This window comes from Pholis gunnellus, assembly GCF_910591455.1.
Source record: "Pholis gunnellus genome assembly, chromosome: 8".
NCBI classification, from domain to species: domain Eukaryota; kingdom Metazoa; phylum Chordata; class Actinopteri; order Perciformes; family Pholidae; genus Pholis; species Pholis gunnellus.
Window position 1 is genome coordinate 14,902,130 of NC_136534.1, and position 17,824 is coordinate 14,919,953.

Below are 17,824 nucleotides of genomic sequence, written 5' to 3' on the forward strand. Positions count from 1 at the left end.
ACTTGCTTACCTCACATCATATCAAAAGATCCATAAAACCTCCCTGACAGCTGGATGGAAGCACTATCCCCCTTTGTCTGTGAAGCTTCAAAGACTGTTTTAATTAATTTAAGCTTATTGTAAACTGACCTTAAACGTGGATCCCATAAAGGCAACATAAATCAGGATAAGAGGGATTCACAAAGGTTGTAATTTGCAGATGTCATGACAGTTTAATGTGCCGATTATAAATCTCCTCCACATTTAGGCCACAGCTCACTCTCATTTATTGTTTCTTTCCAACCCCGCTTTGTGGTGCAGAACGCAGCGATTCTTGAGCGGCCCTTTCTCTCCCGGGGTGGAGATCAGCGCTCAGGTGCTGGTGGTGTCCAACGACGGCCGCCTGCTGTTCAGTGGAGGACACTGGGACTGCAGTCTCCGTGTCACCCAGCTGGCGAAGGGCAAGCTGGTGGGCAGGATCTGCCGGCACATTGGTGAGTTCTCAATTACATATGTTTGACTTGAATATACTGTATATTCTTTGTTTCCATGTCGCATATTTATTTAAATTTGTATGTGTTCCACAAAGACGTCGTTACTTGCTTGGCTCTGGATCTCTGTGGCATCTACCTCATCTCTGGTTCAAGGGACACATCCTGTATAGTGTGGCAGGTTCTACAGCAGGTACACATCTTCAAATCGCTTGCACACATGTGCGTGATTAGAGGCTGCGCTCAAAGCTGTGGCTTCACATATGGATTCTGCTTTTTTTTTGTCTTTCAGGGAGGCTTCTCCAGCGGTCTGTCTCCTCGGCCAGTGCAGATCCTCTGTGGACATGACCAGGAGGTCACCTGCGTGGCCATCAGCACTGAACTGGACATGGCTGTCTCAGGGTCAAAGGTCAGCAAAATCACATGCTGTGAACAGTTATAAGCTTGACACAAATACACAGAATTTGCACAAAAAGTAATAATGTCAACTGATGATTATTTTCATTATTCATTAATCGGACGTTTATGTTATAAATACAACAATAAAAGGCAAATATCATATTATTCTATAATTTTATAATTCTTGAATTCTACTAACCTTTTCCGCTCTGTAGTAAACTATGATATAAGAAGTCTTTTTAAAATGTTCTCTCTCAAATTGCTTGAGGTCTGCAGGGTGTGAAATGAACGTAAATAACCTCTAAATGGTGGAAAACACTACTTGGATGTTCTCCAAGCAAACTGTGATGTTGCTCATTAGAAGTGAGAATGTAATCTCTTCCAGATACAACCCCAGATGAGACAGATGTTGCTATCCTATCGCCAGCAGTTGTTCGACCCTGAAAAGCATGGCGTAACCAAATTAAGCAAGGGCAAACTCTCAGCTGACTCTCATTTTGAGCTTTTTTTCTTTTTCATGAGTTCCTAACTGGTTAAACCGGTTAAATTAGAAAAGTGACTTGGAACATACAAGTCCATTATGCCTAGCTGTAGTTTTAGGGGCTTTACATTGATCTATTAAAGACTCTGTTGCCAAAAGTTGACGGGCTGCCAAGACTCCAATAAACTAGCTACTTGTGGTCCATGTGGCTTCGGTTCGCATTGGGAAACAAGAAAAGAAACATACGCAAATAAAGCACAAAAAGTAGAGAACGGTTTACACGGCACCTTCACTGACCCTCCCTTGCTGTTCACCGTGTGCCAGGATGGGACTGTGATAGTGCACACTGTTCGACGAGGCCAGTTCCTGCGAACGCTGCGGCCTCCTGGTGACAGCTGTGTACCTGCCATAATCTCTGAGCTCCAGGTGGGCATGGAGGGCCACATTGTGGTACAAACCTCGCTGGAGGAACGCCCTCATAGAAAGGTACTTTTAATGCGTACGATACAGTGTATGGACAAACACACGCGCAAACAAGTTTCTCAACCTGCTTACGCCATTAACAAAATACTGCTTTATTCTACAGGGCAAGTACTCCATTCATGTTTACTCAGTAAACTGCTGTCTGCTGTCCTCCCTCACCATGGAGGAGAAGGTGACCGCTCTCCACCTGGTGTCTGAACACATCATCATTGGGACCGTGGAGGGCAGTCTCCACATACGAGAGTTATGCAGGTAAAGACATTGAGAACATAGCCGCATACGTGCAGCATGTATAGCAACTTTAAGTCTAAAGTTTAGTTCCTCATTCTAACTCTTCTCCGATTCACAGTCTGGACGCTCCGGTAACGCCCCTGGCCTTGAAAGTTCCTGTGAGGAGTGTGTCTGTCACCAAAGAGTGCAGCCACATCCTAGTGGGACTCGAGGACGGGAAGTTAATTGTGGTGGGGGCAGGGAAGCCAGAGGAGGTGAGAAGCAAGACTTCAAGTGATTGTGAGATGTGGCAATTGGGTGGCAGTGTATGTTTGTATGTGTGAGTGTGTGAGTGTGTGAGGAGAAGGGGTGGGGGGGGGGCTAATCATATGCTAAGTGCTTGTTGAAAACCAGGTTTTTCAAATGATAATTGAGCGTCTTTAGTCTAACATCTCCGTTTTAAGATTAACATGCTTCCGCTCCTGTTCTCAGGTTCGCTCAGGACAACTCACCCGTCGCATTTGGGGCTCAACGCGCCGCATCTCTCTGGTGTCGGCGGGTGAAACGGAGTATAATCCCTCTGGGTATGCTGGTCAATGAGATGAGCAACGGTGGAGGACTTTGTCGGCTGCAGATACCTGCGCAACCGAGACGCTCGCCAGACTCAACAAGGCCTTTCGTTCCCTCTACAAGCTGGGAAACTATCCTCCTCAGCCACCGAGTTCTCTGAGAGAACACCTATACACTGTGCACTTTTTTTTATTCTTAAATGGTTTTATATTTTATTGTGTATTTCATTTACTGTAGTGTACTGTTTTTAATCAGCATCATTCCAAAGAGTGGCCTTGTTTTTGTGGATGGAGGAGAGCTCAGTGCTTTGAGGTTGTGAACCGCTGTTGAACAGTGAGTCACATATCAGGGATGTGACTCATGCTGATGCACATGCAGCATCAGACACAGAGAGAAGCAACGCTGTGAACTCTCCAGGCTCCATGTTCTTTGGCTTCTTTCTTGTCAGAGGAACAGCTGTGATCTCTGTGCTGTTTGTTGTCCCAAACCCATTGTCTTGGCAATGGCACCTTTTTTACAAAACTCCTGGAAACTTGAAACTGCTGTCGGTGTTGCTCGAGATTTCCACATTGCAATACTGTTATATACCACATGGGGGTTGACTTTGTAAAAGAAAGATACAGGGGGGGTATCTGGTCACTGAATTGAATCAATGCTGTGTTGTGATCTTCAGCGGTCGCGGTAAAGAGTTGCTGATCCTTGCAGCAGAAGTGCACCGCAATACCATAGTGTGTAATCCTGCATTCCTTCAGGCTCTGCGCAATGTAAAACTGTTACAATTAAAGCAATAACGGCTTTAATGGTCAAGTATGTGAAACATATTCACTTTTTTTAATCATAACTGTGGAGTTTGGATGCAATGAAACTCATGAGGAGTGCCTTCTGTTTTCTTAAACACATCGGAGTGAAGACCTTTACATATGCGTTTGTAATTTTTTCATATTATTCTGTTCATCACACGACTATATCCCTGTTTAATTCATCTGAAAGTGCCTTTTTTAGCTTGTGGTTTGAGCCATTTTTAAATACTGAATTCCGATCATCTATTTCTCTGTGAGATCACTATGTCAGACTGTACCCCTGCTGATTTGATTTAAACACACCGTACTACTCTATATGACTCAGATGTGGATAAGATGTTGTTAATGAACACATAAACTGTTGGTTGGAAGCACATACTTGCCTGTACTGGTATTGTACTGTTTTATAAAGCGCTGAAACATCTGAAGACAATGATGACGTGAGTCTGTGAGTGAGTTTCAGAGGAATTCACTTCCTGCCAGCTTCTTTTGCTGTGGTTGGAACAAATTGGTTGTTATGCAGTGTCATGACGGGACAGAGACAAAGGGAACTATTTGGGAGAATGCAATACCCATAACATGGCGCAGACATACAAATTACCTCGTCTTTGTAAGTGATGCTCAAAAAACCTTTAAGTGTAAGCAAGAGGAGACTATATTTGAAATGTTTACTTATCAATTTATCTGCTTTTCACTCTGGAGATACACAAAGTCAGGACATTGAGGCTGTCTAAAATCACATTTTATTCCAATCGTACAAATGTAAGATGAGCTACTGTCTGTGAATCTAAAGGTTGGTTTGAATAAGCAGCTCAACACACATTTGATAATTTGCTATTGTGCATAATGATATCGATTCATAACGCTGCTCCAGTTTACACTAGTTGATATTAATGTAATATATCACTTAATTATGCAGTAACAGTCTTTATTTTAATAAATTAAGCATTGGGTCTTAAATACAATCACAGTCCTCTATCAAAACAATGAGTTAAAGTTGCGATGTTTTTATTAATATTTTTTGTTCAAATGTCCTGATTTAGATTCAAAGTGATCCTACAAAAAGGCTGCTGAAGGTCAGCACTGCCTTGAATTTGGATTATAATTTAGCTTTTGTGTTGTCGACAGATGTTGAAAACACACTTTGCTTTTTAAAAATCAAGCAGTCTGTGCCTTAAACATGACCGTGGGAATTGTGAATGTTTGCGAGTCTGTCTGTCTGAGTCTTAATGCTCCTTGAAATGCTCCTAATATGGCCAATAATTTTCCCTGCACACTTAAATTCAGGAATCCTCTTTTCTATGAACCGCTGCCCATATCTTGAGGATGGTCGCCCATTACTGAAAAATGAGCCCTGATTCTTGTTTGTGAACCACAGCAGGAAGGAAACTGATCCGCTGCTGCTGCAACGTAGATCATACAGCTCCTCTACTGTAATCCCAGTCTCACATGTGTCTGTGATGTTAACTCTATTAGAGTTGAAAAGGTCACGGTGAGCAACAGCACATTTACTTGAAGAGGAGACTTTGATCTCCTGGTGGGCCGAACATCCTGTCGGCCTCCCCATAAACACCTCCAGGGATACAATTCAGAGGGGTGGGGAGGGGTGAGGCGGGTGATAAAACCAACCTGAAGACCCCCAGTCAAATACAAACCACAGAATAGTGAATAAGGGAAGTGGAGTGGGAGGGTGAAGAGGGATGCAGTCACTCTGATGTGGCTTCACTGACAATGGTGGGAGGGGTTGACACCTCGCTCTTGCTTATTGGCAGTATCTCCCTCTGACCTCTGCAGACTGAGGGGATGGATGTCGTGAAATGCTGCAATTTTGGTGTCGCTCAAGTTGTTCCTGCCATGCAACCCTCAAACAGGCCTCCGTCAACGACCTCAACCCTCCCCCCCCCTCATCGTCTCTCCTCAGCAAAATCATGGAGTTTTTTTTGTAGCTGCCTTATCGTTGCCACGCATGTATGACCACAGAGGAACTCGGGCCTCAGATAAAGAGTCTGCAGCCCCACAGCGAGATGACGTAGCCAAGTAGAGAATAAAGAAGGGAGGGGAACCGTTTACTTGTCTGATTGCTTTTTCTCTTAAAACAAGTGAAAAGTTAACCAGTGTCATAAGATTAATTATTGTTGCCATTAAAATAAATCTACCAATATTTCGAAACAGAAGAATGCAGATTGCTGCACTAGAATAATAAATATATACACTTGATTAAAAAAAAAACTTGAAACAACTTGTATTGGAAACATATCCAAATAAAACATTTCAAAACCCATAATAGACTAAAACTACCTGGCAAGAGGGACATTTTTACAGTTCATTGGTGAAAACATCTAATAAATGATCATATAAATACATCAAATTATAACAGTAACAGTTTTTCTCTCACTTGTTTTATCAAAATAAGACGTCTTACGACACTTGGCAAGTGCCAGGATGGCACTTAAGCCATGCATACTTACTATTAAGGTAAGTAGGAGTTTTTTGCCTGTCTGTGTGTATGAACGAGAGAAAAGAGAATTCCGTGTGACTGAAATAAGGCTCGGCGTTTAATCAGAACAGGAACATCCTGTCTGTCTCCTCTCATCCCTCAGCAGGCTTTGAAGTGCAAGTAGTATTGTGTCTGAGAGATCTCTCCATTTGTTTTCCTCTGAAGTCTCCAGCCCCCCCTGCGATGCATTCACTAGAATTTACAAGGTGTGTAATTTACCCTGCGTTGGTTTTCTAATCTTTTGAATTGCTGAGATCAAACATATGCTTCTTCTTCAGAGCATCTTGTTTGATTCACATGCTCTCTTTTGTTTCCGATAACAACTGATCACAGCTCTATGTAAGTATCCCTGTAGGATTGTAAAGTGGTGTCATTTTACAGAGCTTAATTTAATGAGGTTTTTGTTAATATGAACACATATATTATAAAATCATTCCAATTCTTTATTATATATCTGAACTCGTGGATCCTCCAACAGGAAACCTAGAGGTGGACCTGTGGTGGAAGAAGTACTCAGACCTTTTACTCAAGTAGAGTCATATCACAGTGTATAAATACTTTGTTACATGCATGCATTCAAAATGCATCGTAATTAATTTATTATATTTTGTATTAATATTCTGAATCTGCAAAGTAACCTGTCAGATAAATGTAGTGGAGTGAAAAGATCAATATTGCCGTGGTGGAGAGAGTTAAATAAAAAGTATGACAGTAAAAAGAATTACAAGTAAAAATCCAGCATTAAAATTTTGTATTTAAGTTAAGGTACATTAATGAGCAACATGTATCAAAAGTAATAGTACTGCAGTAAAATGGTCAATGTTAGTGTTACTGATGCATTCATGTTTAAGTAGTATTTTAACTATTTTATACACGGTTAGATTTAGATTTAATATATTACAATGCAATATACTTGTATAATAACATTTTGTATGTCAAGTAACTATACAAATTAATATATAATAAGAACAAAAGTGGCATCAAATAGTAATACTCAAGTAAAGTACCTAGACTAGTATCTTGCACTTGTGTACCGTAGACTACTTAAGTAAATGTACTTACATTCCACCACCGATGTTGTGTCTGTATTTATTCTGTTATTCGTTTTTATTTCATTATGTCCCGTTTATTTATTAAGTGGTGGATGTATTTTCTTCCTGCTTGGTAATATGTTCACATATTTGTTGATTCCACTCGCAGGTATGAGTGTATAACAGTCATATGTCTACATTATCACACACACTTGCAGTAATAATGTAAGACTTGATCGCAGTTCTTACATTACATTGCTGTAAACCAGCAGCGCGTCGCAGGGATGCAGCCAATCACGAAGCCACGTTGAAAGATGAGGAGATGGGAGGAGAAAAGGCCCAGGAGAGCTTGCAGGAGCTTTTTTCCTGTCTCATCTGTTTCAAAGCTGCGGGAGAGGTGGCAGACCGTGCATCCTGCCTGCCGAAACAGAGGAAACTTTGTGTTAACTTACACGGTGTCAGCAGGGAATGCATTGAAAGAAGCAAATGGGAGAATCGACGGATTACACAGCCTGTGTTTTGAAGCCGCTTTCTCGTGCGTAAAAACATCTGATCACTGGACTATGAGCAAACTTTTCCCGTCTGCGGAACCAACGCGTTTCAGATTTAAAGAAGTGGACGTGTCGATGACACTTTTTCTGCGATTGTTGAAGGTTGCAGACTGAACGAGACCAACCAAACTGTTCGCTTTAGATCGAGGAGGATTTTGGAGACTGCCGACATGAGACCGTTTGTCATCTGCGCGCTTGTGCTCTTAAAAGTAAGCAATTGTTAATTACTGCTTTACTAACACACATACCTCTACTACTCCACACCCTTCATAATCTGTCGAGTCTTATTTCTCACTCTCATCATCATAGCATCATACTAGCAGCCATTGTAAGCTTCAACCACCGAGTTCAGTCTTGCACCATTGTTCCCAAAGGAAATGTGTTTTACACCACAGAGACATATTTCATTAAGGCTGTGTCACACGGCCCCTGTTGGTGACTACGTTTGTTGCCATTCTATAGTTGGCAAATATCAGTGGAAAGACTGAGAGCACAAATCAGATTACATCTCATCCTGTCTTTCTTTTAAAGTCTCTCATGACTAAACAGGAGTGAAGGCAAACTGCTGCTTATTTTTGCTTTAATGCTGCTTGCCTTGGACTGTGGCCTACCCACTGCACATCTGGCTGATGCAGACTTTCACAAAACATCCTGGAAGTATGTGCAGACTCTATAGACGAGAACGAGCCAAACCATTTAGAATAGCAGAGAGAACAAAACACTGTAGCACACGATTAACCACGATTATGCACCTACACAGTGATAAATGAGGTATTTTATCAACAAATTATAGTTTCAGTGGCGTTTGATAGCATATTATTAAGCCGGGATCCGTGTGAGAAGAAGGCTCCTGCCTCTACAGTTGCAGACAATAATTTGACACTCATCTACCTCAAAAAGCCCATGGGGCTTGTAGTCCTGTCTGGGCACGCTCCTCAGAGTCAAACACTTGTGTTAGATCAAAGTACTTAGATAAAACTTAGCTCTTAAAAAGATGTGTATCTCTCTCTCATTATGAGGGTGTGATATCAAAAAGGTGTCCTTTTGAAGTCTAAGATGCTGTTTCTCAAACTAACACAGTGACTTAAAGTTTGTTTCTGTAGCCCACTGAAAAGTATTTATGCTGGCAAATTATTCTTTTATTACTCATCACTGGATGATTTAGTGAAGACGTCAATACAATATGTGAGCACAGTCTTCATGAATGTCTACTAGGCTCATATTGCCCGTACTTTACTTTACATGTTTCCATGTTTGTTGCTTACGACAATTCCTGGCGAAAATCTGGCCTCGCTTTCAGTATAACTAGAGTTTGGATATCCGGAGCAAAGCAATTATCACAATTTTCTCCCAGTTTGTGGTGTGTGTGTGTGTGTGTGTGTGTGTGTGTGTGTGTGTGTGTGTGTGTGTGTGGGGGGGGGGGGGGGGGGGGGGTGGGGGGTAGTTTAGTTTATTACCACAGTCATTTGAATTTCCATAGACTAGTTAGGCAGATCTCTATGGGGGCCAGACTTCAGGATAATTTAGGAATTTAAACTGCCTCTTAACTCTGTGGTGTGTAGGGCTGCACGATTATGGCCAAAATCATAATCACGATTATTTTTGATCAATATTGAGATCACGATTATTTATCATGATTATTCATTAATTTTAGGGACAACATCTTTTTATTGCACTTTCACGTTTAAATGAACAAGAACACTGCTTCCACTTCCATTGTTCCATTGTTGTGCTACATTCTGGCTAATGTACAAATCTGTGCATCAGACTGGTCCTTATCACAGTGCATCTCGTAGAAGGAAAATATAAATAAAATAGTATCAACACTTTTTACCCAAAATTAAATTAACAGAGCACTGCTTTCACGTCCATGTTGTGCTACATTCCAGCTATTTACGATTTACCTTTCACACCACACCCGTGACCGTCTGCTTTCTGTTCTGTTGTCTGTCTCTCTGCTCTTCTAATAATACCAGAGAAGACTTTTTTTTGAGGCTGCAGCTGCAGGGTGGGGGCGCATGACACCTCCCATCTCGTTCTCCCCCTGGTCGTTGAGGAAGCGCTTGATTTGATATGTAGCAGAGCATTTTAAACGCCAATATCGCTGACGATCATGCTCATTTAATTGTGGCAGCCAAAATCGTGATCGCGATTAAAATTCGATTAATTGTGCAGCCCTCGTGGTGTGTGTTGAAAATCAGTAGATTAACGGTTAACATATCACTGTGTGCTGTCTTGTTTGATTCAGGATCATAGTTTTGGGTGAGCTTTCTGTCTGAATAAAAGAAAGACACCCATGTCCTTTAATTTGTCCCGTATGCTCCCTGTATACTAATGACAGTAATCAGTGCAGATGGGGTACAGCTTTGACAACTTTCCCTCAGCTCAGGCTGACTCTGCTGAAAGACCTCTATCTGTTGCCGTCACAGCCAGATCATGAAGGCTCATGGGGTCGCTGTCTTCTCAGGGAGAGAGAGCATCCCTTTGTGTGTTTATTTTCACGCAGATTAGATTAACTGTGGAAACTTCAGCCTATGCGCTTCCAAAGTGGTCTCACTTCAAAAGGGCACAGAAAATGTTTCAGACTGAAATTAAGTGTGTGCGTGTGTGTTTGTGTGTGTGTGTGTGTGTGTGTGTGTGTGTGTGTGTGTGTGTGTGTGTGTGTGTGTGATCCGCGATGACTGAGTGACTCCAGCAGCCGTGGAGTTGAGAGCCCCATTGAAAGCATGCTGAGCAGTGCTGCTCGGTGGTCCGTCTGTTCTCACTGGGGAATCCCTTCAGATTGCAGCTTCTTACCTAAATGGAAAAAGCAACTGCAGCCCCCTCCCCTTCAGACTCTCTGAAGACTGAATACTCTTAGGTAAATAAATCTTTGCTTGGAAATTGGATATAACAGCAAAGTAGGATATTGTTGATTTATGCACCACTAAAGTTTGATTTTGTCTTCTGGTGCTACAAAACCTAAAAAAAAAAGCATAAAAGTAAGGAAGCATAACAAATGTTTGTTATGAAACAGATTTATTGGTAATTATGTCTCGTGAAAATTTAGTTTAAAATCAGACAGTGTAAGCTTTATCGATTCATTACAGTATTAAGAGTTTTAGATATGAACCCAAAGCACTATTTTGTATACTGTATATAGTAGATAATGACTTAGTCATACCTCTACTGAGTAGATCACTGTTCCCACTCGTCTCTAGTGGGGCACGGACTAAATATTTTATTGCACACCAGGCACCAGTGGCTGAAGTGCCAAGCATTTGGCAGTTCCTGCCCTCCAGGCAGGCTTACAGAGCTACCCTGACTCACACCAGGCCCTGCGAGATGACAGAAATCCAAGCTGGAGGTAAAAATAAAACAGAGCCACTGTCACCTAATATTTATCAAAGCATAGATTGAGGGCTAAAAGGTTAGCTAGTGTTAGCGGGGCAGCTCCATCTCTCACATGGAGTGTACCAACCAGTTACCGGGGAGCTTTCGTGCTACAAGTCCAGACTCGGTCACAGTATACTAAGTCCAAACATCCTGCTGGTTCCTGCGTGCTGGATCCTACCACCCTGACACCCTAATACCTCTGATCTGGTTCTTCTGTGGCTGCTGCTTGGATATCATCAGGCTCCTCTAAGTGCTGCAGTAAAGCTGTTGTTTTTGGAACGAGGCGACCGAGCTCCGTTTCAAAGCTGTTTCTCCTGTAGTATCAGCATGGAACATTTCAGTGTTTTCCGTACCGGGGGCATGGTGTGTGTGTGTGTGTGTGTGTGTGTGTGTGTGTGTGTGTGTTTCTGGTGGGCTTTTTGTTGGAGGCTCTACAGGTTCACACACGTTGCCTGTGTTTGTTGGCAGACTTCAGAGACAAAGAGAGACATCAGTGGGTTGTTTAGCTGTTACTTTTCCCCTTTGCAGGAGGTTAGTTGTTAGACATCTGTTTGCTCTTGTTAGCCCTCAGGCCGAGTAGGGCAATCTCCCTTAAATGTGTGCATGTTTTAGATGCCGCTGTGCAGAGTGAGTTAGCGAAATACTGACCTTCGTATAGACACACCTGCAACTTCAAAGGACCCCTCTCACCCATACAGACACTTGCATGCTGGGCAGCCTTGGTTAACTGACACCCTTGCCTGGGGCTGGAACCGTCTCCATTATATTACCCCCCCCCCCTTTCTGATGTCAAGAAATAAACACACACATACACTGTATTCACACACACAGTTACGCAATGTCACTCACGGTGATTTGGAATGAGTGGGAGGGCGGAAGCTCTTTTTACTTCTTCCTTCCTCCTTTTCTGAGTGTTTTTCTTCACCCCTTCATGTCTTATTCTTTCCACTGGTCTAAAGCCATCTGATTAAAGCCAGCCACTCCTGACAGGCACCAGCCCTGCTGCACAGGCCGTTAGGAATGTCTGATCTATCCCTCATGTCATAACTCAAGCTGGGCTCTCCATTACCCACTTGCAGATAAGGACTCGGAGCACTTTAATGGTGAAAACTGAGGCCGATAGGAAGATAAAAAAAAAAGGCAATTTACAGTTCGCCCTGTTCCCTGCTTCTTCAATTGCACAGGGGTGGGATGTGTTTTTTTTTCTGCATGTTGTTTAAGCAACTACATTTCTTTGCAAAGAAAGAAACAACTATTGTTTTGTTTTCTTTTTTGGTGACTTGAATTGAATATGAACCCTGTGACTGATGATTCTTAACGGCCTGAGAGGTGAGCTACACAGTGGTGGTATTTTTTTCTAACCGTTGTTTATTTGCTGTAGATTGCTCTTGGAGATGCCTGTGCCAGTGGCCAGTTCACTGAATCAGGGCAGTGTTGCAGTCTGTGTCCCGCTGGCTTCGGATCGAAGGCGGGTTGCTGGAAAGAGGATACCAAGTGCACACCATGCCCACAGGGTAAGCTATTAAAATCTAATGTTACTGCACCAACGTGGAATATGTTTTACCTGCCTTATCATTATCTCTGTCATCTGTTCAAGAGGCTGGAAGATTTAAATGGCACCACGTATCATCATTGCGGCTGATATTTGTGAGAGAAAGACTCCAGACTGACACTGATTTTGTTATCTGTTTCCCAGGAACATTTTCCTCATCTGAAGGTCTCGGTCCTTGCCTTCCCTGTGCTAAGTGCCCACTCAGTGTTCCCATGGTGGCCTCTTGCTCTGCCACTCAAGACACACAATGTGAATGTGACAACGGCTTCTTCTTTTTGAGCAGCCACGGCCTTTGCGCGCCTTGCTCCAAATGCACTCGTAGTGAGGGTGTTATCCGGGAGTGCGGTCCCCAGGGAGACACGCAGTGCCAGATCTGTGGCCCGGGAACATTTTCTGAGGAGCGTATTAGCACCAAACCCTGCCAGACCTGCACCCAGTGCTCCGACAGTGAAGTGGAAATCCGGCACTGCATGCCCAACTCTGACTCACTGTGCATGGGTGAGTTGTAATGAAGAGTGAGAAAAGTCTGTATGAAAACACACAAAACATCAATAATACATTGATCCTACAAACAAACAAGTATTCTCTGTGTAGCCAAAGCCTGATAGTTCATGCCTTTGTGCCATAACCTCCAATGTTGTCCAAAAGCTACACAGGCACTGTAGTTAATTTGAATCAACTCTACAGTCATTGTCCTACTGCTTTAAATTCTTACCAGCGCACCAAATATGCAGCTGAAAATTGTCTCCAACAAACAATGTTCTCCTGTTTGAGTAATGTTTTCTAAAATGGGCTGTTTGAGTAAATTACTGGACAGACTAATGCATTGTTGGTTTTGTTTTTTTAATGGAATTTTCCAGTAGAAGTGCCAGGCTTATCCCTTATAGATCTTATGCATGGAAAGGCAGCACTAGTTAAAGATAAAAAAGATAAAAGAATGAGCCAAAGGGAGGGGGACAGGGAGTGGGAGGGTCTCTGAGAATACAAGGACATGTGGTCAACACCTGCATCCACTCCTCATCTGAACTCTCTGAGCTGAGAAACATGAGCAGTGAAAAAAGAGCCCACTTAAGTGCTGTAATCCAATTGGTATGAGCTTGACAGGTCTTTAGGTTAACTGCCCCCAAGAACCTGAAGGCCAAGGGAGGCTGCTGACCCTGACAACTAGTCCGCCTCCTCCCAAATGGCTACACTCGCTCTCCAGGAGTAAGGTCGTCTGTACACACTCTGGGTCCATATGTCATGACCCTTTGACCCCCGAGAGGTCAGCACAGTACCGTGTGGTGTTTGATCCTAAAATAGTCGGACCGCAGGAGGGCGAACGAGGCTGAAAACAGGGACAATGAAAGGTTTCAAAACCCCAGGGGACCAGGATGACTGAGGCTATCATTACATCAGGCGTACAAGCTTCTCTGGAATTATTTCAGGCCCTAATTTATGCAGCCCAAATGTGTTTCTGATGTGCAGATGCAATGACACTGTCCCTGACATGTCTCTCCCTTCCTCATTCTCAATAGATAAGAAGCTGCACATTCTGTCTCGTCCTCCTCTGGGTGGGTCTGATGCTCCTCACGGGCCAGGTGTTGAGGAGGGGGAGACCAGTCCGGCCCCGGGAACGGAAAAGTTTACACCGCAGGATGAGGGAGGCAGCAACAACATTCTGGCCTACGTTTCTGTTCTGGCTGCCGTGGTGCTGGGTCTGCTTATCTATGTGGCTTATAAATGGTGAGTTTTCACTAGGCATGGGTCCTGATCCTTAAATGGATGTAAGATTGGCCCTTGCAATTAAAAAAAGCTCACTCTGTGTAGCTTTACTGACATTTGCTTTTTCGGCTCTTCTCAGCTGGAGATCCTGTAAACAGAAGAGGGCTCTTTCTAAGGCCCGTGCAGCTGAGTTGGGAGCATCTCCGGAGGGAGAAAAGCTCCAAAGTGACAGTGGTGTATTTCTGGACTCTCAAAGCATACAGGACAACCAGCCCAGCAAAGGTGAGGCAGACACAGCCCTTGTCTAATAAACTTCAAATGTCTGGTACTTTCCAATAGAAAGGATTTGTAGCCTATTAGAAAAAGGAAAATTCTGTTCCAGACAGAGCACTATTCTTCTCCACTTTCTTTTAAAGGTACCCTGTGGAGTATTTGCCCACTAGCAGGGCTATTGAGCAGTGTGTTTGTGAGTGGGTCACTCATTTGTTTCTTGTATATTATGCAAACCCACGAAAACGTCTATGTATGTGCTTGCCTGGTGCCAGCTTCAGGCTATCCCAGCACAGATCAACAGTCAGTGGCAGTAATGTACCAAGAAACATAGCAATGTGCCCATAAAAAGCATAAAAGAGGAAGTCTGCATGTTAGTGAACATGGATGTAAACAATGCAGGTTTCAAAATTAAATAAACGTAATAAATTATTTATGAGGAAGTAACTTTGTTTGGCCTCAAAGATACACACCAAGGGTTTTGGAAAGACACACTGAATCTAAATATTTACAGGAAAACTCCACAGGGCATCTTTATTTTGCCGATGTTCCCCACAAGGATAATGACACAGAAGCTTTCTATTCACACCTATGCAATTTAGAAATCTAAAGTATCGTTAGACCTATGTTTTTAATTTGCCATGTCATTTGGAGTATATTATCCATTAATGATATGATTATTATCATTATTATTATTATTATTATTGAAAAGCAGTTTCTGACGTACAGTTGTTTTTTTGTGTTTCCACAGGTACTAAGAGGGACAGCAAACAGGACAACCGTTTGTACATCAACCTACCCCCCCACAGACAGGAAGAGGTGGAGCGCCTGCTGCAGGAGGGAGGGGGCCGGGGGTGGAGGCAGCTGGGAGCAGCGCTGGGCTATGAGCCTGAACAGCTGGACCTGTTTGGGCATGGAGAGGCTCCTGCTCACACACTCCTCTCTAACTGGGCCCAGAAAGAAGGTTCCACTCTGGGACTGCTGTGTTCTGCACTGGCCCGCATTGAGAGGCCCGATGTGGTCACAGCTCTTAACTGCCCCACGCAGGGCGTTTCTCTGGTCTGAAGGCTCCTCAAACACACGTATGACACTAACAGACTCAAGTGAAGAACTTTCATTGAAATAACAAGGAAGGCACTCTGATATTAACACCTCTGTCACTGTTGGAGGATGTCACTAATGGTTCATGATTGCTTTGTTGGACACTTGTGATTTAGTTTTTTTACTAAGAGAGCAAAACATATTCTTGTATCACTTTCCTTTGCCCCAGTTTATGTCACCATTTGCTTTTACATTGATCCAACTGCATGAAAGTATCTCCTGGGATACCAGTGGCAATGAAAACTCAATATACAGTATGTGACGACCTCTCACTGCCACTACTGAGGGAACAACGTTTTCAGTACTGGGCAAGCCTTATGCCTTGCTCAATGGATACTGCAGAAACTTGGTCATATTGGATTAGAACTACAATGACTGTTGGTATTTGTATTGACAAGAAACAGAATGATGTGTTTACATGGGTTGCACAAGTGTGATTATTCTAAAAACCACTGTTTACATGTTATTTGGACAGAAATCAGAAAGAAATTTAAAATCCTCCACTGCCTCTAAAAAATGCCAGCCTTCCTCGTGCTATTGTAAACCAATACGGCTCTGATCATAACATCTGTCATTTTTAAATTGCCTTGTTTCATGAATTACAACATCAGCAATCTCTTTGGTATGGCAGTTGATTTTTGCCAGAATGAGACGGTCCAACAACACTGCTTTCCGACATGATGTGACTCTCCTCGTTTGGGATCATTGTCATGCAAAGTGCCCGCCTAAAAAGAGAAGAAAACCCAAGAAACCAAACTAAGGGTTTTAAATGGCCATGTTATCAATATTCCCGACGATGCTTTCAGTTGCTAAGAAGACTTTTATAAATGTGTAGATGGGAACTACTCGTTTGATTGTTCAAGTTTGTTGCCTTGTACTGTTGTTGTTTTTTCCTTCTTTTTCTGCTGCAGTCACTACGTAGCCTTGGTAGTTATTCACACTGAGGGTATATTCTGCACCAGTGATGTTTTAAATCTCATTAGAAGACACAAAAATGAAGCATTCTGTGAAATATAAAAACACCAATCTTAGCTCTTCCTAATAACCATCTTTGATTGTAAATATCTTAAATATTGATTGTTTTGATAAGTAATGGCTGTGAAGACTGAATGAAAGGAATAGACAATATATTCTCCTTGCATTTATATTACACAGCTCCATTTTTGTCACCTTGTTTTTTCATATTAGACACACACACACACACACACACACAAAAAGAAATCCAAAGACACTGTTAACATCAATGCTTGTGTCCTAAGTTATCTTGCTTTTGTATTTATTTCATCACTATTTTAAGAATAAAACTTGTTTAAAGTCTATGAGAACCCGGACATCTGCTGTGTGCTAGTTACACTACGTGATGGCCTCAGATGGTTTGATATTTTTTTTATGACAGCCATGTATGGTTTTATGTATATATTTCCTCTCTGTATGCCTGAATGTGTTTTTGTATGAGTTTTATTCATATAATAAATAACTTTGATAAGTCAGTGCTCTTTTGTTGTAACAGAAGGACCTGAGAAGATTAGATGAGTGATTCTCCCCATGCGTACCCATTGCTTGTGGTGTGATTGTAGACTGTAGAGTAACGTTAGCTAGAAAGAAAAAAGATACGTGTCTGAATAGGTCTACTGGTTAGCAAGCAAGTAGAGAAAGTGATGGCTGAGTAATAATGATTAAAATGGCTAAAACTAATGGATCAACTGTTCAGATAGTTACCGTAAAGTATAAACAGTTGACAGAGTTGGATACTGGCTCGATACTGAACTACCTCAAATGAATGGTTTAATGTAATAACTAAAAGTAATGGATAAACAGTTCTGATATCGATGACTACAGTTGAAATAATTAGCTTAAACTAATGGGTGGTGAGCTTGGTGGATACATGGTGATAGTACAAAGTAATGGATAAGTGGTTAAAATACACATTAGCAAAAAGTAATGGACAAACAGTTGAAATAGTTAGCGTAGCGTTAGCGAAACACAATGGATAGGCTAAATGGTAAAATAGGTTTAATAGCTAAACGATAGTTATCGTTAGCTAAAAGCAGGATAGCTCAGCTAAAATCAAATGAATATATAGGTTTAAAACAGCTTGCTATAACATTAGTTTGATACTTAGATAGTTCTACTTTTAGATATCTGTGTCATAACTCCCAAGGGCCCTAAACAATTAGAAGTTCAGCATAAAATCAAGCATTGCTCATGTCATTTGGATATTATATGCCTTTGTGTTTAAAGCAACAGAAACAATTTTTCCACCAAATGGCAACAACCTTTTTTTAACGTATATGAAAATGACTGTACCACAACCACAGTCCTGAAGACAT

General features: G+C 42.1%; 2 protein-coding genes across 3 annotated transcripts in view; both read left to right on the forward strand.

The window, feature by feature from the left end:
• Window positions 1–3,846, forward strand: part of nbeal2 (neurobeachin-like 2) — a 31,251-nt gene extending 27,405 nt beyond the window's left edge. For both annotated transcript variants that reach the window (XM_079164704.1, XM_079164705.1), the window contains exons 49-55: window positions 301–473; window positions 569–663; window positions 763–879; window positions 1,675–1,836; window positions 1,937–2,085; window positions 2,183–2,318; window positions 2,536–3,846. In XM_079164704.1, coding sequence (XP_079020830.1) covers window positions 301–473; window positions 569–663; window positions 763–879; window positions 1,675–1,836; window positions 1,937–2,085; window positions 2,183–2,318; window positions 2,536–2,643 — 940 coding nt within the window. In that variant the 3' untranslated portion in view covers window positions 2,644–3,846. The remainder of the gene's footprint in view (window positions 1–300; window positions 474–568; window positions 664–762; window positions 880–1,674; window positions 1,837–1,936; window positions 2,086–2,182; window positions 2,319–2,535) is intronic.
• Window positions 3,847–7,389: 3,543 nt separating this feature from the next.
• On the forward strand, window positions 7,390–16,972 carry nradd (neurotrophin receptor associated death domain). The gene is made up of 6 exons (XM_079165071.1): window positions 7,390–7,701; window positions 12,249–12,381; window positions 12,564–12,917; window positions 13,937–14,144; window positions 14,263–14,405; window positions 15,145–16,972. Exons 1-6 carry the CDS (start codon window positions 7,663–7,665, stop codon window positions 15,456–15,458), a joined length of 1,191 nt encoding a protein of 396 aa, XP_079021197.1. The 5' UTR covers window positions 7,390–7,662; the 3' UTR covers window positions 15,459–16,972.
• Window positions 16,973–17,824: the final 852 nt, after the last annotated feature.